Below are 22385 nucleotides of genomic sequence, written 5' to 3' on the forward strand. Positions count from 1 at the left end.
TATGTGGTAAACATGTAACACAAGTACCTTAGATTGGATTTTTTATTTTTTTGAGTGTCACTTTCTGTTACTGTCCTGGTGATGCTGTGATTGCACCAGGGATGTTGCTGAATTTCCTGTATTGCTCCCACCTTTCTTAAACATTCTCCAAGTACGTATTTGGGGTGGTCTGGGTGTATTTGATCCTGCTTAGATACAGAATGGTGTGCTGGCACAGCATTTAGCTGGTGGCCCACTGAACATGCAGGAATCTAGTAGTAAATGTCTTGCTTTTTCACTGTGTGATGCAGGTTTTCAGTATTCTGTGCAGACAACTAGTGCTGGAACCCTTTGGGCAAGAACAGCATCTTTAAAATATTGAAGTAGATGATTCCTTAATGTTCTATCTAGGTCAGTAAGGTTGATGTTTTTTCAGTATGAATGTTCCTATATGCAACTTGTAAAATGTTTTTGAATGTTCTGAAGTCCTATAATTCTGTTTAAAGGGCAAGCAGTAGTGAAATTGCACAGGGGAAGTATAGAACCCTTTTTTTGATCAGGGATGTAATTCTAAAGAAAAAAGACTTTTGTTTGGCATCAGAAATGCGGTAATTGCTGCATACTTGTTATGGATTACTGCTATCTCCTTTAATCAGCCTGACTGCTGTTTCTTCTCCCACTGCATAGCTTTGCCCTGTGTTTGGCACAGATGCCCTTGGAGGCAGCCATTTAATGTTCTGAAAATTGCTTGTTTAGGTTTGTGAGTGGAGTATGCACACCTAACTCTCACTCCCCTTTACTGCTGTTTTACCAATAACAGAACTAGGGAATGAGTGAACTCTCTTCATATCTGGCATCGGAAATAGAGGCTGGGTTCAAAAGCATGTGAATAAGAAAGGTGGCTCTGGCTTCGCTTCTGAAGCAGCGTCAGAAGAAAATTAGGCAAATGATCCCTTCTTAGCGGTGCAGTAGCACTCAGCTCTCAGCTTCGAGCTTTCCAGGCCTCCCTGAGGCTCTTGTGCTGGGGGAACGTGGGGATATTTCAGCGCATGAACCTGATCAACAGCAAGCCTCCTTGGAGTCCAAATCATGATGAGCTTGAATAGCCAAAGTCATTCCAGTCATATATAGTTTTATATATATATATATAAAGATCCTGATGCCAAAGCAATTTGGTGACAGAATTGAAAACTGTTTGAGTATACTGGTGCTTTCAGGTTCCTCTGTCGGATACTCTTAGGGTCGGGGTGAGGACCCGTGGAAGGGCTGAATTTAGGGCCTAGGGAGGATGGGTGAGACCTTCTGGAGGACTTGGAGGAGGAGGTTCCTTGCAAGGTTGCTTGGGCTTCTGAAACTTGGGGTTGGGAAGTACTTAAGTTTATAGGAAAAAATTTCCTAGGTGCATCTTCCAATGCCAATAGGAAAGCCCTGCTGTTGTGTATTTAAATGCAACATGTTTCTTACCACAAAAGAATCTCCCAGAAGAAGAGGGAGGGCACCTTCCCAATCTTCTGTTCCACTTTGTTTTATTATGAAATTCTTGTGGAATAATATCAGGAAATTCTCATGGAATAATATTAAAGTTGAGAATCATTAGAATTCAGAATCCTAATTCCAATTAATGAAACGATTATGTTGTTGACTGTGTTATACATTTCAAAATTTTTACAACAACACTCAGTTGGCTAAAAGCCCTAGACCACAATTTTAAGATAAGGAAGTTCAAGGTCAGTATGGAAATAAATTCTCAGTCATGGAAGCCAATATCTGAACTTGGCTTTCCGATGAAATTCTTGCTTTACAGTTCTTTAAAAGAATCATGACTTTCTATATTGCGGATGAACGCATGCAGCCTTAACTTTTACTTCATCCAGGCTCAAAGCCTGCTCTGTCTCCTCTTCCAAGTGGAAATGTGGTGCAAAGTGTAGATTTCTTGGAAAGCTTTGACTCTTCAGCTGTAGAAGCCAAGGTTAGAAAGAGTCTTGTGCTATACTTATGCCACTGTTGTTGACAGCTGAACTGTCTTCCTTGTTACTCCTAAATTGTTCTTACCGGTGGGTGTTAAAGCTTAATGTCTGTGAATTAGGTTATTTCAGTGTTTGATTTCAGATATTTTCAAATATTTTCAAAGATAGATATTTTCAAAGAAGTTTTCCTTTTCAAGACTCAAGTAGATTTAAAAACAAAACAAAAACCCACCTGTAATGCACGTGCCCCTTCTCCCCTCAAAGCCTGGAAAACATAAAGCACTATAAGCACCTTTTGCTAGTAGCATAAAAACATGTGTTTTATGTTTGTACATACTTTCTGCAAAGTTGCAATGTGAAAAGTCATTTTTGAGACTATCCATGTAAAATACGAGGCGTTTTAAAGGCTTAGTACCTGTGCAACCATATGGTCAGGCCCCTGTAGTAGTGCGAGTTGGGCAGCCAGTAGTAGTGGTAGTAGTGGACCTTATAGTTTGGTCTCTTCAAGCTATTTCAGGCTTGGATTTGACTTGATCTCCTCCATTAAGAGTAGAAGGAGGTAAGCAGTTGTGCTTAATGAACTGACGTGCTGCACTCGATGCAAAAAAGAAGCGCGAAGGCCTGTGCGTGGGCCTACATGTGATATAGTTAGCCTGCTACTAGAGCTTAACTCTAGGTGTAGAGGTGATTGTTGGCGTTTTTATTTCATCTGTCTATGCTACCTCTGGTGCACAGCCAGTTAACTGCGTATAAAAACAGCTCTTAAATTGCTGAAACATCAAGTCAGCTGTTTTTAAGGTGCAAACGGCCCAAAAGTTGATTCTTTCCTCTTGGGGCCTGTGGGGATTGGTTTAGAAATCTTGCATTCTCTTTTTGAGGGTTACATTTCTTTAAGAAATATACTACTTATCGTGTCAGCATGTAAGAAGGAGTATTAAGTATATTTGAGATGTGCTCTTTTTTCCTCTCAACTAGAAATATGTATCCCTGGCAATTTACTGTGCAGTGAGGAGACTCATCATATTGCTTTATGTTTGGTTTGTTCTATCAGCATAGAAGAAAACTTAAGATCTTGAAAATGCAAATAGTCAATCTTTAAACAAAGAGGAAATGCACTGATGCTTGCTTGTGCTGTTGTAACAGACAGTATTTGGTGACTTGTTTATGCCCAGTTTTGGGGATAAAATGGGTTTGTGGATTTCAGCATTCACTTGTAAAATGGTTCTTTGAGCCCTCTACTTTTGCTTACGTATTAAGTAGTCCTTCAAAATTCTGATATTCAATAAATACTTGATTTTCTCTGTTAATATTTGACTTCCGGATTTATAAATTGGCCATGCTGAAACTCTGGTAGTTGGGAATTTGCTGGTGTCTTGGTGGTCCTGAGTTTGGCAGAAATGTGTTTCGCTTGTTTTGTGGATATAGATTCAAATATTTGGTGGGTCAACTGTGTGTTGTAAGTGGGTGGCAATAAATGAAATAGATATACATGGACAGAAAATTATTCTCTGGTTCACAATTTCACTAAGAGGGAGTTAATTGAAGTGTTAAGAGCATATGGATAAAACGATTTTTTGAAACTGTGAGCAGTTGTAAGAGTAGCATCCTAATATTTGCTACTTTAATAGACTATTTTTGGTCTGAATACCTAAATTTTAAGTGTGAAGCAGGGAATAGGCACGACTCCTTTCTCACAGCTGCACTGTGAGTGTGATTACAGTGAAAAACTTGTGGGTATTAGACTTGGTCTTTGCTCAGTCCTGCTGGTATAAGTAAAGGGAAAAAATGCATCTGAACTACAGGTATTGATAAAGGAAAGGAAAAGAGCCACTTGTGCTTGGCTGCAGGTGACATTATTTGCAGCAAGAAAGGAAAATGCTTTAGAAAGAGAAACTTGATATAATGAGATCTAGTGAGAAAGGAAGCATATTTCATATGCCTAGTGGAACTTCTTTTGGCTTTCTTTTGTCCTGGGAGAGGTGTTGCTAATACTGCATTAGTATTTTTTTTTTTTATGATCCACTTTCATGTCTCGTAGGGACCGTACTCTGTTCCTTTTGAATAATTTTTACACTTTCAGTTTGGGGGGTTGCGTTTCTGCCAGTGACACCTATTATGATATGGAGGGCTAAATGATTTATCTTTTGGAGGAACAAAATGAAACTATCTGGTTGTATTCTTCCAAGAAGATTTATCAAATTTCATATCTGAACTTTAAAGTCAGTACTTCATGAACTGAACATATTTTACCATTTCATCTCCCTTGAAGCAGACAATATGTGTGAAGGTTTCCTTTTTGTCCTACTGGGTGAAATAAATACAATGATTAAATTTTTTTTTTGGTCCCTGACTTGCTCGTGTTCTCTTTGATCTTATATTTTGAAGCTTTTCTTTGTTTTATGCAAATGACTTCTACTTGCACAAAATTTTAAACTCTTGATAAACCCTGCTTTCCTTTTATTTTTTAGTGCAAAAGATGATATCGATATTGATGCCCTTGCTGCTGAGATAGAAGGTGCAGGAGCTGCGAAGGAGCAAGAACCTCAGAAATCCAAAGGCAAAAAGAAAAAAGAGAAGAAGAAACAGGATTTTGAGTAAGATTTTTTTCCTGTCTGTCTTTATTTCATTATGCAAAAGCTGATTTACTTAAGTACCATAACTTCTCTCTTATTTTAGTGAAGATGATATCCTGAAGGAGCTGGAAGAACTGTCAATAGAGGCACAAGGAGGGAAAGCTGACAGGGAACCTTCTGCAGGAAAGGTGAATGATGGGAGGGAAGGGGGCTATTTACTAGGAAATAGCTGGAATACAGGATACCTCTGTCCCAGAATAGTTCTGGTGTTGCAGTGTGGCTGGGGGTCCTAGGGGAAACTTAGCAACCAGTACATATTTTTGATTATACTCAAGCATAATTTAATAGTAAGTGTCAGTTGTGAAATATTTTACCACAAGCCATGTCTCCAATGCAGATAATTATTCAAAGTCAATCAATAAATTCTAATTGTGGGCTGAGTGTAGTATACTCATCTGTAACAGTTACTGCTTTTCAAACTTGGTCTTCAATAAGAGAAGTTTTTCTTGACACCTCTGAATGCTGCTGCTTAGCTCTCAGTAGCATGTCATTTTTCATGGCTGATTTCTTAATCATTTAATTACCAGGTTGAAAATGACAGAGAAGAAAGCTTATCAAAACAAGACAAAAAAAGAAAAGGAAAGAATAAAAAAGCTAATATTGAAAATGACTATGACAGTGAGGAAGAGGAACATAAAGATACAAAATCTAAAAAAACTCAGAAAGCAAAACAAGACATGCTTTCTGGCAGCGATGATGATGATCTTGAGATTCAGCTTAAGAAAAACAAAGGGAAAACTCAGAAGTCAAATAAAAAGCATGATATGTCAGAAGATGAAACTAACATTAAGAAAAGCAAAGAGCGTGTGGGGACATTGTCTACAGGTGAGAGTGGTGATGAATCAGATGACGTCTCCCAACCTAGAAAAGGACAAAAGAAAAACCAAAAACCCAAGTCCGCTCCTGCAGCTGAAAGTGGAGATGAGGAAGAAGAGTCTTCATTCAAAGTAAAAACAGTGGCTCAGAAGAAAGCAGAAAAAAAAGAACGTGAAAGGAAAAAACGCGAGGAAGAAAAAGCCAAGCTGAGGAAACAAAAAGAGAAAGAAGAATTAGAAGGCGGTAAAGAACCAGCAAAGCTGAAGGAAGCTCCAAAAAAAGCTGAAGAGAAGGCTTCTCCTGAAGTCATGGCCCCTGCCACAGGGGAAAAAGGAGAGACTCCTGCAGGAGCAGAGGGTTTGTAACTTGGTTTCTAAGAGTATAATTTTAACACTGTAGTTTTTATAAGACCAGAAAGTTGTCAGGCTTCGAGGATGATTTTGTTGCTTTATTCTAAGTCATGAATCCTAGACATTCGGTAGCCTTGTCTGCCTCTTGTTGTTGGCTCACATGTGGCTGTTTTTTTCCTGGCTCATAGTTTGCTCAGGTACAGGGGGAAACAAAAGCCAGATGGTGATTTCTCATTACCATATGTACGTAACAGTTCTGTAATGCAAACATCATTTTTCAGTCCAATTATTCTTAGACATCTGTTACATTAAGACTTCAGGCCCTGTCTTTGTAACTTAGGAGTTTTATTTTTTCATAATGAAGTGCTTATGTAGTAGCCAAGTGAAAATGTTCCTCATTTGGAGTTATTTATAGTATTTGAAACAGTAACTGTATTTGGAGTTCTTAAAATTTCTGGGGTCTTTGATCTTGTGCCTCTTCTTTCCGTAGCTGATGACAATGAGGGAGACAAAAAGAAAAAAGACAAGAAAAAAAAGAAAGGTGAGAAAGAAGAAAAAGAAAAAGAGAAGAAAAAGGGGCCCAGTAAAGCCACAGTTAAAGCTATGCAGGAAGCCTTGGCTAAAATGAAAGAGGAGGAGGAACGGGCAAAAAGAGAAGAAGAAGAACGCATAAGACGACTAGAGGAATTAGAAGCTAAGCGCAAAGAGGAGGTACTGCATAAAATAAGGGACAGGGTAATCTTAACCTTTACCCTTGCTGGTGTAGCGCGAAGTGTGCTTTAAAATTTCCGTGTGTTTTTTAACCTTTTTCTAGGAACGATTAGAACAAGAGAGGAAAGAAAGAAAGAAGCAGAAAGAAAAAGAGAGGAAGGAGCGTTTGAAGAAGGAGGGAAAACTTTTAACAAAAGCTCAGCGAGAAGCCAGAGCCAGAGCAGAGGCTACGCTTAAACTGCTCCAAGCTCAGGGTAAGCTGTAGAGGTGTGGTGTGTTTATTTCTTGAAAAACCAACCAACCAAACAAAAAAGAAAATTCATTTCATTCTCCTTACTGCTCTTTGCATTTGTTTTTTTCTATCTGGGGCCAGGTGGGCAATTACTTTGCTCAAATCAGCACAGTAATTCCACATAAAGCTACTGTGCCGTAGTTGTGTTTTAGCAGTGTTGAGCTGTGGCCTTTTTTTTAAAGTACTTCTAGATGTCTGTATATTTTCATCTTGCACTTAAAATATCCAGCTTCTTAATACATTCCACGTGTGGTTTGAAGATGCTAGTTATCGAACTCTATGAAAAATAACTTAATTCCATTGCCTAATCCAAAGGTCAGGAAAAGCAGATGAGCTGGGCTGCAGCTCTTGTAAGACTAGTGATCTGTGTCCTCTTGGATTAATTCAGGTGCTCTCTTAAGCAAGTAGGTTACTTTGCCTCCAGTTAGTTAGTCTATAGGAACAGTGTATCTTCTTCCTTTTCTGTCAGGAAAAGGGTATATAGAAGCTTTCCTGCTTTTCAGTCAAATTTAATCTGCTTCTCCCTTTCCATGAGGTAAATTTATCCAATATATTGTAATCCCATCTCCTAATTTCTGCCTGGTAATTTATTTATGTGGCTGAGGAAAGAAGAGAATTCCAGAGGCAGAGTATCATTCCTTTTATATTTGTAGAGAACCACTGTGTTTGTATCCATTAAAGATACGCTAAAGCCATGATTTCTCTTCAGTCCTTGTTATAATTACTAGAAACCTTATATTTCTGCACTGCTACAACTCTATTTTGCTCAAATCAACACAGTAAATCACGTGGGAACCTGGAAGAATGTCGAGTGTTTCAGAAGGTACAACAGTAATTAAATGATTTTTAATAATGTTTCTGCAGGTGTTGAAGTGCCATCCAAAGACTCTGTGCCAAAGAAGAGGCCAATATATGAAGACAAAAAGAAAAAGAAGCAGCAGCAGCCAGAAAATAAGGAAGGTGTGGTTTGCATATAGGAATACTTAATTTATTAGTCACAATTCAGGAAATGTTTGTGGAATATATTAGCTAATCCTAAACTAATTGCACTTCAGGGTGCCTGCAAGGTTCTTCTGACACCCCCACTCCCCACGCAAGTGCTGATACATTAAGATTTGAAAGGTTTCTTGAAGACTGCTCACTTAATCCTTTGCTTTATGATCTACTTGACTGTTTTTTTCCTCTAACCTTTTTTTTTCTTTACATATCCAGCACTTAAAAATTATACAGAATGTAACAGGATTTTAAGAAAGTGAGGATAGATGCTTTGCCTGTGTGTGTAGGTTAAATCAATGTAGTATAAGTAACAATGACCTGGAATTATGTCAAAGTTAAAGTTCTAGGGTGAAAGAGGAGTGATCCCAGTTCAAGTTCATCTCTTTTTAGGTTGGAGGGATTTTTTTTTTGTTTACTTACATATAAAAACAGTTTTTCAGTTTCCAGGATACAAGTAGTTTAGAGCGCTTGTATTTCTGAAAACTTAGCATTTATCGCGCTAGTTAGATATAGATTGGAATGTGCCACAATTTTTGCCTCTCATGCTTCTTGATTTTCTTTTGGGGATACTACAGTGGCTCTTTTCAAGATTATTCCTTGGTTTAAAACCAAAATACTTGTATCAGTTTTATTCTTATTGTTCAGCTGTGTTTTTTTACATTCAGTGAGTTATGTAGCTACCTACCTCTTAAGAATGTATAAAGGATTGTGAAAGCTGGTCATCTGAATTGAAGTGGTGTTTTTCTTTTTTTCTCTTTTTTTTTTTTTTTATGGAACAGTAGAACAAGAAGGGGGTAGTTCATTAGTACTGGTTCATTTTCTCTTGTATTTGTAAGAAAATGGGATTTCTTCTGATGTTCAAAAGCAGTGGTAATCCTTTTAGCCAGTAACTGACTTATCACACAAATGTATTTAACTGCATGGCAGGCCAGATGTTTCTCAAGTCAGCTGTATGCTTTAACTTTATTTTAGCCCAGTAGATGGGAGTTCACTTAGTTTGGTATTAAACTCAAATTTTGTTTACTTGTAATAGCACAAGTTAAAAATGGACCTTAAATGTGAAGCTGTATGTCTAACTATATTTTGAAGTTTGCACTTTGAAAGAATGTAGCAACTAGTTTTTTTTTTTTTTTTTGTAGTTTCAGAAAGCTTGGAGGTAACTTCCCCTGCTGAAGATGCTGTAGAACTAGAAACACCAGTGAAAGAAGAGACTCCTCTTCCAGTAGAGCCAGGTTAGTAGTAACGCTAATAAACCTAAGGTGTGTAATAAGACTGTGTGGCAGTACTGCATGGCAAGTATTGTACTGCTTTTAACACCCTTTGTCAGTACCTTGTTGACTGAGTGGCCATTCTTTCTTGAGGCAGTTGCTGTTTTTTTTTTTTTTTTTTTTTTTTTTTTCTAAAGGAAGAACTGATGGAATTTTGTGGAATAAAAAAGCGTGAAGCCTCAGAATGAGATTGCAAAGGTCTCTTATTCAGGGTGTACTCCAGTGCTCAATTAGCTTAGGCAACTGTCATATAGGCGCATTCAGTGCCTTATGATTAGCTCCTTTGACTTTTCATTTGCTTTTTCAAAAGGCTGTTTTGTCAGCTGTTAGATGGGGGTGGGGGAGAAATATGCTGCTTCTGGTATCAATACTGTAATCTTCACTGTGACTGTATTCTTGATTCCAAGTGTTTTGTTTTTCCTAAGTGCTGGATGCGGTGAATGTGGATTAGCTTGTGAAACAGGCAGTATCAGCCTAGTGAGTGATTGTTGCCTTTACTTTTGCCTACACACAATATTTGTTTTGGCAAAATAACTTTGTACTGGACGTCATCTTCAGTGAGGAGACAGTTTCAATTTTTATCTTTATTCTTAAGTCAGAAAAGTACTGATAAAGTTTCCAGCTTTGTGAAAATCAAGCTGAATATATACTTTAATTCTAGCTTGATTTATCTCTTGAGGGAGCAATTCCAGTGCAATAAAAGAGAAAGACTGTCTGGCAGAACGTTAGATGTTAGTTCCTAGTTAATGTTCTAGCAGTCTGGAATTTACTCTTTTTTTTTTTTTTTTTCCCATTTGAAGTACCTGAAATTTCATGACTGTATATTGTTTAATGCTTCTTCTGGAGAGGATTAAAAGTCTGCATTTTTTTTCCATTTGCCACTTAAAAGCTTCAGTCTCATATTTGGTTGAGCTCCTGCTGGAATTAATATTTTGATGTTTCTAGAATTCATGATGTATTATAGTGTGTTAAGTCACCTGGAGTCTTAAAATAGCACTTTCTATAGACACTTCGTTATTTTATCACTAATTAAAGAGTGCAAGTTTGGTTACAGTTTTAATTTGTTTCTCTGTCACTTTGTTACACATGGCTAACCGTTAATTGGGCAGCTCCTGACAAGGAACACGATTTTGTTAGAAGTTTGCGTGGCATGTATTATGCAGGCGCTATTACATATTTCTTAAGTACGTGGCATTTTCTCTTCAGGGAACGTGGAGATAATTTGGTAGAATTATGGTAGCAAACTTGTGAGCTTTTGTCATTATGCTGAAGGAAAGGCCATCTAAACTTCGTATGTGGATGAGCTGTTTTGTTTTTCATTTAATGTTGGATTTCTTAGTTTCAGAAGAGAAGGAGGAAGAAGAAGAAGCAGAAGATGCGGGTTTGGATGACTGGGAAGCTATGGTTAGTGATGAAGATGGAGAGAAAGGTGGGCATGTAAATACCAAATAGATGCTTTTTCTGATTAACAGGTTTCTTTGGGTTTATTTTTTGTTTCTGTAGAAAACAATATTATGTTTAGATTCTCCTCCTCCCCCGGTTAAATGAATCTCAAGGCAAGTGTAATAGGAAGTAGATATAAGGTCCTCTACTCCTGAAAGGCAGAGCTTTTCATTAACTCTCTTATGAAGACAGGCTGAGGGAGTTGCGGTTGTTCAGCCTGCAGAAGAGGAGGCTCCGGGGAGACTTTATAATGGCCGTTCAATATCTAAAGGGATATCTACAGGAAAGGTGGGGAGGGACTCTTCATCAGATTGGAGTGATAGGACAAGGGGTAATGGTTTTAAACTGAAAGAGGATAGATTTAGATTAGATAGTAGAAAGAAGTTTATTACTCAGAGGGTGGTGAGGCCCTGGCACAGGCTGCCCAGAGAAGCTGTGGATGCCCCATCCCTGGAGGTGTTCAAGGCCAGGCTGGATGGGGCTTTGGGCAACCTGGTCTGGTGGGAGGTGTCCCTGCCCAGGGCAGGGGGTTGGAACTGAGCAATCTTTAAAGTCCCTTCCAAACCCAAACTGTTCTGTGATTCTGTGAACTGTACAAATATTGCTGAAGACTGTCCTTTGGAAACATATGTGCACTTATCATCTGAAATAAATCAGTTGAATTCCTTTTTATTTATTTATTTTTAATGGGAGTAAAAAAAAAAAAAAGTAAAAATCCCCTCCTCTAAATATCTGATTAAACCTCATGTGGGAGTTGTGGGAAACCTTTTACCCAGTGCTGTATTTCTCTAGTAACCAGTCCAAAGCCATAACAGTTTTACTACAGAAATCTGGTAACATCTAGGAGAATACATTTGATCAGGTTCTCAAAGCAGTGAGAGACTGAGGTGGTGTGGAGGTTAGCATGCATGCATTATAGTGAGTTCTAGATACCTTCTCTACTTTTCTTTGAGAGGCAAGTGCAGAAGAAAAGGAAGAATTACCCAAACACCTATATTCCTGAGTGTATATGCCAAAGCTCATATTCTGTCTGCAGCCAATAATTATCTTTACTGGAGAGTTAAAGAGCTGGGGAGGATTGTATGGATAACTTCTCAGAGGTTTTCTTCCAGTGGTGGAGAAAGTTGTATTGCTGCAAATCTTCCTGAACAGGAGCTGATTACTGTAGTTGGTACTTCCATGATCTGTCTTTATTGTTACGTAAGAAGAAATCAAAAACTATTCGTGAAGTATTTTTGATTTGCTCAGCCCTGAAAACTCGTATTTCATTACAAGTATGTGTTCTTGTGCTCCTGGACTGCTGGAATGTTCTATTTTAAAAGTACCTTCTTAAAAGTCTGTCGTCACTATCCTAGGGGAGAATGTCACATCCCACTTCTTGCTGCTTGGATTTGAAGGATCTGCAAACGTGATCCAGAAAAAGAACCTTCCTGGGAACTGGATTTAGTGTATTACTAAGCTGTTGGCTTTCAGTGTAGCAAGGAAACATCCACTAATCTTGAAGAGTAGTGAGCCTACTAGCAACTCTGTAAGGAAAACAGTGTAGAGCTTCAAAGAGTGTCCATTAGCTTGTCTCTTCTGATTTTGGAAGTATGATAAATGGGAAGTATGATAAAAGAAAATTACTTTCTGATTGTTTTTGTTTGTTTACTGAAGAATTCGTCTGAAAGATATTGACCACCTCTTAACATTCTATAAAATGTTACGATGAGATTTTTAAAGATGTAGAAGAGACCAGTTGTTCTCATTGTTTCTCCTGCTTAAGTATACATTCCTGATCAGTAATTCACTGAATCCATGTTGTGTTGAATTTGCATTTTCTTTTTGTTTAGAGGTGTTAGTGCACCCATTCAGTTTTGAAGCTCATAGAGTTCTAAAGGATGTCACTTCCCAGAATTTTTGCAAATGACTTCAAGTGCAAGTGTGCTGATAATATTGTTCCTCCCCCCACCCCAAATCTACTCTGCCTTCACAGGTTCTAAGCACTTAAGTCTGTAACTCTGAACAATAAGCACTTTTTATATTTAAAGTTAAAAAATGATTTTGCATAGCACTTCTTGAGTGGAACCTAATCTCAAATCCTCACTCTGACAGTAGACTCTCTTCATTTCTTTGTTTTGTTTCCCTTTCCCTCAGAAATTTGAATTTAAGATAATTTTAACTTTATATATATTTTTTGACAGAGAGCAAACCTGTCCACATTGAAGTCAAAGAACAAAATGAAGTGGATGAGGAAGAAGAGGAGGAGGAAGAGGATGAGGATGAAGAAGAGGAGGAGAGTGAAGAATCTGAAGATGGAGAAAGTGAAGGGAGTGATGATGAAGATGAAAAGACTTCAGACGAGAGAGAGGCAGACTCCCAAGCTGCTGGAAAACAATCTATGGAAAAAAAGCCCAGCAAGGAAATAAGCTCTGATTCCGAGTATGACTCGGATGATGACCGCACTAAGGAAGAACGTGCTTATGACAAAGCTAAACGGAGAATTGAGGTATTAGGATTCAGCTGTATTTGAGGAATTTTCACGTTGCATAAGAAACAACGTAATTTTCTGTTCATGGAAAGGCCTTTTAGCCATATTGGTCAAAATGATGGCTGTGTTGTGACTAATATTTAGGCAGGTCCAGAAATTGGGTTAATTGGGGAGAAGTACTTGGTTTTGCTTATCCAAGACAACTCGATCACAAAGAATGTGTACTTCAGTGTCATTCTTCCCCACCTTTTCTCCCTTCTGGTGAAAGAGGCTTTTATCCTTTACAGATAGATATTTTAGAGTGTTTAAAAGCCGTATTTCTGAATTGTTCAACATTTTTTGTGGCTGCTTATGTCCTCTGTTTCCTTATTCAAGATGCTTCTTCAAACTCCATCATCAACAAAACTACATGTTAGTGGATATAATAGCTTAGCCTACTAGACTGTAACAACAAAAACAGATCCCCCTCTCCCCACCCCTTCAAAAAAAAAACAAAAAACAGCCTGCACCATTTCAACTCTTAGCTGTAAGTTTTTTTGACTTTCCAAAAGGGGAATGGCAGTCTTTAAATTGCCTTGAAAATTTAAGTCCCACAATTAGCTTTGTTTTGTGTATGCATGTAATTAGTTCAAGAGGTGAGCTGTGGTTCTTTATACTTAACAATTTTCATATGTCTTTTACGTAGAAACGACGAGCTGAAAATAGCAAAAATGTGAACACTGAAAAACTCAGAGCACCAGTTATTTGTGTCCTGGGGCATGTAGACACAGGCAAGACCAAAATTTTAGATAAGGTAAGATACAGAATGTGAAGGCACCCCTCAATGCATCTTTTGTGTGTGTGTTTTCTTGATTGAAAACAGAATTGCACTCTAAGAGACTATTTTAAATAGCCTCTTAAATGTAAATATATATTTTCTTGTCTTTAGCTCCGCCATACTCACGTACAGGACAGTGAAGCTGGTGGTATCACTCAGCAGATCGGTGCGACTAATGTACCCCTTGAAGCTATTAATGAACAAACTAAGATGGTGAAAAATGTAAGTAATAGCACTTCAAAGACTGTTTTTTTTAAAAAATGTTAATTGTAAACTCGTTACTACTTAGTCCTTGTGAGACTTCCCAACAAGGGCAGATGCCTTTTCCACCATTTCCAATATTGATTTGTTTTTAATTCCCATCCTTTTTTTCCCATCTCCAAACTAAAATGGGAGGCTGTCTCAATTTTCAGTTTTATTTGATACATTTGGTTTCAGTTAATGCATTGCAACTTCAGAAAAATACGCAAATAACTGCCTGCTCCATTCATGGCCTGCTTATTTGTCAATACTTTGATTGTAAGTCAAGACTTTTGAAACTTAATGAGTATATCTTCTGTTTAAAAAAACAACTTTGTTTTACTGTGTGTGCTGAAATTGGGCCAATTCACAGGTAATGAATTTTATTGTAACTGTTGTGCATTGCTTGTTCTGGATACTACTATTTTGCTTGCAGCAACTGACTGAAAAACCTTGGCAGTGATGGCTGTTTCTGAGGGATGGAAATATTACTTGTAATTTAAGAACTTCAGTTCAGTAATTCTAAAACTAGTCAGCTAAGTGCTGAGATGTTTAATGAGGAAAGTTTGCCCAGAACATTTGGCTGCTGCTGAAAGTAGTGATGAGTTTGTGGCATTTAGCTCTTGTAAAACCCAAACAGTAAAATCTCTCTTAATTTTATAACGAGTGTTTTTTTAACAAAAACTTAACTCAATTTGTTTAAAAAAAAAAAAAAAGTAAAATCAGTGGAGAAGGAGGAAACCATTCACAATAAGAATGATAAATCTCACTAGACTGAACGTGTTTTTTGTGTCGTTCCTCCCTATCTTAAAATGTTATCTGAGCTTATGGCTAATTAATACATAGGGGCTGTGTTGCATCCTGTTTTTTTTATACTGAAATCAGCTTTGATTTGTTTTTATGGAGGGTGCTGGCCTTCCTTAAAATATGTAACTGCATTTTTTGAAGTGAGTGCTGTCAGTAAGCTGCCAGCTCTTAAGTTTTTTTTTCTTGAATGATCTTGCCAAGATGACTAATATTTTGAAATGTTAGTTTGACAGAGAGAACATAAAAATTCCAGGAATGCTGATAATTGACACTCCAGGACATGAGTCTTTCAGGTAATTTTCATTCTCACAATACTGTACTTCCCAGAAGTGATGGCTGAAGCATCTGCATATATATATATACATATATATATATATATATATATATATAAAAACAAAGTACTATGTCTTTGCCTAATTCATTTGTGTTTCTTCTCCCTTTATAAAAACTAAAGTAGAGGAATAAGTGGATTTGCTTATTTTCTGGGTGCTTTATATGTCTGGTTAATACCTGGCCTTTTACATCTGATTAATTTCCCATCTTCATGACGATTGAGCCATGAGTATCTTAAAAAAAAAACCCACATACTTTTTCTCTAAATAGTGTAAGAGAAAAGATGGAGGTGGGAAGCTAGCCAGAGAACAGGTGAGGATGGCAGGTGACCTAAGTACTCTGGTATGAAAAATTAGGACTTCTCTCCTAGCCTCCAGTTCAGTGTTCCAGTTGACGTAACTGAGTTCATAAGACTGCAAGTTACCAATTGCACAAGTTGGCTAACTCCTACCAGTGTTCATATTCTGTCTAGGAACACCAGTGGCATACAGGCAAGATGCAAAATCAACTTTTAACTTTAAAAGTTGGTATGCACGACTATTCTTGGTGAGGTGGTGCTTTGACGAAATCCCCAAACAGATGGATTAAAACTGATGTGACATTTTTAAACATAAACTTTCAAAAGCATTGAAACACCAGGTCCTAGGGCACTTGATAATGTTCTGATCAGTTCCTTGGCATCTTGTCACTTACAATCCTGTCACTTACAGCTCTTCATCTTCTATCCAGGTTTTATCCAACACCACATATGTCTGATAATCTTAGTGTTCATGTAGTAATTTGTTATGATCTGTCTCATTCAGATTTCACTGTAACCTTCTCAATTCTCATTCAAAATGAAGCAATGTAGCTTAGCTTGAGAAAAGTGTATAATAGTAGGAAAACTGTCAGGAGAATTGTAGTTTCTTCTTATTTTTGCTTACATGTACTCAAATATATTCTGTTAAATGGGTTTTACGCTTACAGTGTAATTTCAGTGTTTCATTGATTGATAGTTCTTTGTATTTCTGAAGCAAAAATAACTACTTGATCAGCTTTAGCTTTTTGTTGGTCAATGCAAGTTTGACATGGTATTTGGTATTTTTCTTAAAGTTCTGTTGCTACACGACAATTTTTTTTTTCTTTTAATGCCACAGCAATCTAAGAAATAGAGGAAGCTCACTTTGTGATATCGCCATTCTCGTAGTTGACATCATGCATGGTTTGGAGCCACAGACAATTGAATCAATAAATCTGTTGAAATCTAAGAAATGCCCCTTTATAGTAGCTCTCAACAAGGTAAGATCGCTTTTCACTCTAATAGTATGTTTTTGTACTCTAATGTATTTTGCATCTGACAATTTTCAGTTTTCTTTCATGAACTTGAATTGTTTGTGCAAAGACTGAAACAGGGGTTATTAGATCCGTTCTGTTGCATTTTTTGTTGTCCTTGATACCCCAGTTGCTTTACAGGAGCTTTGCAGAACAATCTGGCACTTTGTTTCAGAGTTCTCACTGATAAGTTTATCTTAAAGAACTTCAGTAAATGGTTCACACTTCTGGAAGTTGTACTTCATTTTTTTTTCTCATAAGTACTTACATGGACTTGCATACAGTTGCATTATCTTTTTATAATATTGAAAGACTTAACTTCATCTTTACAAGTCCTATTTTATTTTAGCTACTGATACTCATTAGTTTGTGACTTGAAGACAAGCTGTCTTTAGGGCTCATTGAACACTAGTATTTGATCACTGTGGGAAAGATTTCAGGTTCTGCAGTATTAGGTGGTAAAGCTAGTTATTTTCAGCTTTGTTGGTAGAAATGCCTTGCATAAGAAATTGTGGTGGTAGAGCTGTTTGTTTTTGTGATGACTTATATGAATTATAATGAGGAAATCACCCAGCTGTGTGTTTTGAACAACTCCAACCTTCTCTATAGCAGGATAGGAAAGGGTTCAAATTTATCAGTAAGTTTTACTCATTTGTAAAATGAGTGCAGTCTCTTTTCAAATAATAATAATAATAATAAAAAAAGCCAACCTCATGTTTTTGTGTAGGTGAAGCTATATATAGGTCTTTTTCATCTGAATGTTTTATCCTAAACTTGATGAAATTAATGTGTATAAACATTTTCCATATGAACCTTGATTATTATAATTTGAAATTTTAATATCTGAAGTAGTATTGCTGTCCTGAAATACTCTGACACTGGGTGAATACATACAAAGAATATTGCAGTTGAAGCAAATAGATTTAACTTGTCTACTGGAGCAAATGGATGGCTAGCTATGCTGGCTGGTAAAGTATTTCTCACATTGTGACTTAAACATAAAGATGCCCTTTAAGTTGCATAATATGATACATTACTGTATTTTTTCAAGATTGATAGGTTATATGACTGGAAAAAAAGTCCAGATACAGATGTAGCTGTAACTTTAAAGAAGCAGAAAAAGAATACAAAAGATGAATTTGAAGAACGTGCAAAAGCCATTATAGTGGAATTTGCGAAACAGGTAGGTTGGAATATTCAAACTTCTGTTATTAGAAGTGGTAGCAAAAATGGTGTGTGTGGGTGTGGTGTTTTTGGTCTCTTCTGAAACATTGATGTTTACCACACATGAACCAAACTTTGTTGTTAAATCCAGCTCTTTTAACCGCTCCATCTTTGGAGTTCTGTTCTGGAGAAAAGTAACAGCTAATTGCTGTGCATGGTCAGTGAAGTCATGAAGAGCAGATCAAGTTCTCTGTCCCTGTTCTTTCCCTCTGTGGGAATCGCCAGAGGGAAACCCATCTGTCCCTTGTTCCCTCGGACACTGGCAGGGCATGAGTCACATCGATTCTGGGAACATCTGTTGGTGACATACATTGGTCTCCAGAAGCTACATGTGGTAATTTGCTTTGTAGAGTTATCCCATTCTGCATCCAACCGTGGGTTTAACCTACATGTTCCATGGTATACCGCCAGTAACTTTTTTATTTTTTAATTTGAAAAATACAGTAGTGGTTGGCTAGGATTGGATGTTACTGTTAATACTGGTTGTGTGTGTGTGTGTGTATGTATGTATTTTTCCCTAAGTAACTATTAATCCTGATTCCAGGGCTTGAATGCTGCCTTGTTTTATGAGAATAAGGATCCCCGCACTTTTGTTTCTCTTGTACCTACCTCTGCTCACACAGGGGATGGCATGGGAAGTCTGATAGCTCTTCTCGTTGAGCTAACGCAAACTATGCTGACCAAGAGACTGGCTGAGTGTCAAGAACTGAGAGCTCAAGTCATGGAGGTAACTCAACAGCTATTCTTTGAAATTTACCCAGAAATTTCTCCCTCCCCCACTTCCTTCTACCTTGCTTATAAATTAAATTTAATTGAAAAAAAAAACAAACAACAAACCAACATGTTTTTAAATGGAGAGTAACTTTTTTTCCCCTCCCCTTTCATTCAGGTTAAAGCACTGCCAGGCATGGGCACTACCATAGATGTTATTTTGATTAACGGGCGCCTGAAAGAAGGAGACACCATTATTGTTCCTGGGGTAGAAGGTCCCATAGTAACTCAGATTAGAGGTCTTCTGCTGCCTCCTCCTATGAAGGAGCTACGAGTTAAGGTATGGAAACTGCCTAGTGTATTGACATGCAGAGAACATTTAGAACCAGAACAAAAATCAAGTTGTGATAAAACCGATAATGTAGTAGGATTCAGTTACAGTAGCAGCGTCTGAGGATGACTTAAAGGGGAAGGCAGTGCGTATCTAGTGTTTCTGGGTGAATCTATATGCATATAACTGGTGTGTCTGTTACAAGAGCGGCAAAGAAAAGTATCATGGAGCTCCCTTGCAGCATGGATTAAGACGTGTACACTTCAGTAAGGGATTCAAGCATGTGGCTACCTGTGAGGAGGAGATATTTATCTTACGTAGCAATCAGAGTATACCAGTGCAGTGACTTCTGAGTCAAAATACGCATCATTAAAGTGTTTTCTATAACAGGAAGCCCATACACTTAGATTTAAGAAAACTGAACAAGCAAGTTTCTGGGAGCAGTTGGTGAGTGGTGAAGCCCAGGACCTCTGCAGGATTGTTGTGTCTTTTTCAAGAGCGTTGAAGGTTTTGCTGCCCTAGTCCTAATAAACCTTGAATGTTTGGCAGTCCAATGCAGCTCTGGGGTAGGGCCTTGGACAACCTTAAGTCTGATGTCCTGCTCTTGACTGCAGCTTTACAATAATAACTTAGTAACTGTTAGAGAGTGACAGGAAGAGTATTGACATCTGTGCTTAGGTTACATCCTCTGCTTTGTTGGAAACTGTTGAATATATTCGGTTTACTGTAAAGTATGAATTGTGAAAGCATTTCTGTCCATGTGCTTCCCTTTATTTAAAGTGGAAGATAAACTGGTGTGTGAAACTGTTACGAGAAGTTTTTTGTGGCACTAAACAGCAATGTAACAGATCATGGGTTCCCAGGTCAACAAGATTGTCAGATGGGTTTTGGTACTTTGATGGGAGATGGGGTATAGAGTACCAGCACCGCGATGAAGGACGCTTGATTTGGGAAACTTTAGTTGGGGAGGTGGGTCAAGGTAAGCTGGATTTTTTTTGAAGCAGGCAACGGGGATACATTTCAGTTCAGCCAGTCCACGAGGAGATGTCTTCATTGAAAAAGGACCCCAAATATTGGGCACGCAGGGCTAAAGAGTAGAGGTTTGCAGGAATTAAATGTTTATTTGAGAAAGGAACCTGCCTTGCAGCTTAAAGAAAAGCATGGGGAATCTCTGCCTTAGACAATTCCCCAAAATGTGATGGGAGAGGAGCATGCAGACAAACACAGACACACATGCATATCAGGAACTTGAAATAGACAAAATTACTGATAGATGGGGAGAGCTGGACTTCACTGTCATTCTGGCTTGTGTGCTTGATGGTGGCAAGATCTTTAGCAACTCTGGACTGCTTCATATTGCTGTGTAGCAGCTACGTGGACTCTTTGCCAGTGTGTATTCTCTTTTTCAGAACCAGTATGAAAAGCACAAAGAGGTCGTTGCTGCTCAAGGTGTGAAGATTCTTGGGAAGGATTTGGAAAAAACACTGGCTGGTTTGCCACTGCTCGTAGCTTATAAAGAGGATGAAGTCCCAGTCCTCAAGGTGAGATGGCTAGTGTTAAAATGAGACACTTAAGCTGAGGGTGACTAAGTTCTCTGGTGATGAAGCTCATTCAAATATTGAGAGTTCAGCATGCAAGTAACTTGATTTTTTTTTTTTTTTTGGGCGGGGGGGGATGTTATATTTTAAAAACTATTATAATAACGTGCCGTAGCCTTGTGTCCATGTGAAGTGTTGCTTTGGTAATGTTTTTGGTGTCTTGATCCTTGGCTTTCCTTGATATTTTGATGACTTGTCCTCTGCTTACACAATAAGGATTGAAAACATAATAGCATAGTCTGACTATATTTTGACTATATATGATCAGAGGGCTGGAGCACCTCTCCTGTAAGGACAGGCTGAGGGAGTTGGGGTTGTTCAGCCTGGAGAAGAGAAGGCTCTGGGGAGACCTCATTGCAGCTTTCTGGTACCTAATGGGGGCCTACAGGAAAGCTGGGGAGGGACTCTTTGTCAGGGGTGTACTGACAGGACAAGAGGGAATGGCTTTGAACTAAAAGAGTTTTTAACTTTTCTGAAAGCATCAAGATGGCCCTTCTGCTTTCATATCCGCCTAGGCCTTGCTGCATACAGGGCATTCATAATCCTTTTCAGCTAACGGTTTTAGGGGCCTCTGTTCTTGTTAATGTACAGTTGAGCAACCAAAGGTATTGGCACACATTGTGTTTTGTGTGTGTTCACTCATTGTGATGGCAAAAGCTTACTGTGTTGGGTGGAACAACGTGTAGTCTGTGGAGAAATGTTACCAGCACCCCAGATGGGCATTTGCTTTGTGTTACATGATCATCATCTTGCAAAATCCTCCAGTATAGTTCAGTACAGGCTTTTCTAATGCCAGAAACAAGCTGCAGCATGTCACGGGGCTGGCTGTGTATGGCCTATGCTGCAAGTCTGTGAGTTGGTACCTGTCAGCGTGGCTGTCATACTTCAGCAGCTCATGAACAGAAAGACTTTGTAATCTGAGGAATAATGGCAATAGAACTAACAGTGGCTTTTCTTTCTAAAGGATGAACTAATACACGAACTGAAGCAAACACTGAATGCAATCAAATTAGAAGAGAAGGGTGTTTATGTCCAGGCTTCTACTTTAGGGTCTTTGGAAGCATTACTTGAATTTCTTAAAACATCAGAAGTGCCAGTAAGTACTTTCTGTGCTACATCTAATGTTGTTTCTATTGTTGTGTTCTGTTGTTTTAGTTGATAACTGTTTCCTTTCAACTCAGAAAGGTCAGTGACTGATTTCTGTGGCTTTCCTCTTCAACAGTACGCAGGAATTAATATAGGTCCTGTCCATAAAAAAGACGTTATGAAGGCATCAGTTATGTTGGAGCATGACCCACAGTAAGTAAATTCCTTGCTTTACTGTGTTGAAAAATGCACAGTGCTGTTTCAGGAAGGCCCCCTTCCTAGCTCTAGTTTTGTGGCCTGTCTGGTAAACTGTTTGACTTATCTCTACTTGCAGATACGCAGTCATCCTAGCGTTTGATGTGAGGATTGAACGCGATGCACAGGAAATGGCTGATAGTTTAGGAGTTCGAATTTTTAGTGCTGAAATTATTTATCACTTATTTGATGCCTTCACAAAATATAGACAAGACTACAAAAAACAGAAACAAGAAGAATTCAAGTAAGTAAAAGCAATCCTATTCTGTGTGCTTCCCAAGTAACACAGTCTTTTTTAATTGTCTTATTACTAAATGAAATTGCATTTAACTTCTCGATTGCATACTATTACTTAGCATGCATTCCTGATAGGAAGGAAGGCAGGAAAGAAGGACAATAAACTGTTAATTTTCAGGAATTCGGCAGTCTAGTCTAAATGTTTACATCTGGGATTAGATTTAGTAGGGTGGGAGTTGTGAAGCAATTGCGAGATTTAGCAAAACCCATCATGTTATATGGAGTGTTTTAGTAAGGCTTGCTTTATATACTTGGTTTCCTTTCTTAGTTTCTGACAGATGGGTTAGTCTTGCAGGGTTGAGAAAACAACCAGAAGGATTTGGGTTCTATTGTTTCATGCTTATGCAATTCCAGTGTACACAGCTTAATTGTGATTGTAATAACATGAATATGCCATCATTTAAGGATTTATAAGGATCCAAAACTTATTTTTTGGAGTCTGTGCAATTA

The 22385-nt window shown here is 38.1% G+C and overlaps 1 protein-coding gene across 2 annotated transcripts in view; it reads left to right on the forward strand.

Moving 5' to 3' along the window:
- Nucleotides 1-22385, forward strand: part of EIF5B (eukaryotic translation initiation factor 5B) — a 34610-nt gene that overhangs the window by 9237 nt on the left and 2988 nt on the right. For both annotated transcript variants that reach the window (XM_035558024.2, XM_050713600.1), the window contains exons 2-21: nucleotides 4415-4540; nucleotides 4623-4707; nucleotides 5107-5752; nucleotides 6236-6456; nucleotides 6560-6710; nucleotides 7613-7708; nucleotides 8884-8976; nucleotides 10352-10441; nucleotides 12639-12943; nucleotides 13611-13718; nucleotides 13854-13964; nucleotides 15015-15082; nucleotides 16259-16400; nucleotides 17485-17616; nucleotides 18202-18384; nucleotides 18547-18708; nucleotides 20109-20240; nucleotides 21262-21393; nucleotides 21520-21596; nucleotides 21718-21882. In XM_035558024.2, coding sequence (XP_035413917.1) covers nucleotides 4415-4540; nucleotides 4623-4707; nucleotides 5107-5752; nucleotides 6236-6456; nucleotides 6560-6710; nucleotides 7613-7708; nucleotides 8884-8976; nucleotides 10352-10441; nucleotides 12639-12943; nucleotides 13611-13718; nucleotides 13854-13964; nucleotides 15015-15082; nucleotides 16259-16400; nucleotides 17485-17616; nucleotides 18202-18384; nucleotides 18547-18708; nucleotides 20109-20240; nucleotides 21262-21393; nucleotides 21520-21596; nucleotides 21718-21882 — 3225 coding nt within the window. The remainder of the gene's footprint in view (nucleotides 1-4414; nucleotides 4541-4622; nucleotides 4708-5106; nucleotides 5753-6235; nucleotides 6457-6559; nucleotides 6711-7612; nucleotides 7709-8883; nucleotides 8977-10351; nucleotides 10442-12638; nucleotides 12944-13610; nucleotides 13719-13853; nucleotides 13965-15014; nucleotides 15083-16258; nucleotides 16401-17484; nucleotides 17617-18201; nucleotides 18385-18546; nucleotides 18709-20108; nucleotides 20241-21261; nucleotides 21394-21519; nucleotides 21597-21717; nucleotides 21883-22385) is intronic.

Source organism: Cygnus atratus, chromosome 1, assembly GCF_013377495.2.
Source record: "Cygnus atratus isolate AKBS03 ecotype Queensland, Australia chromosome 1, CAtr_DNAZoo_HiC_assembly, whole genome shotgun sequence".
NCBI classification, from domain to species: domain Eukaryota; kingdom Metazoa; phylum Chordata; class Aves; order Anseriformes; family Anatidae; genus Cygnus; species Cygnus atratus.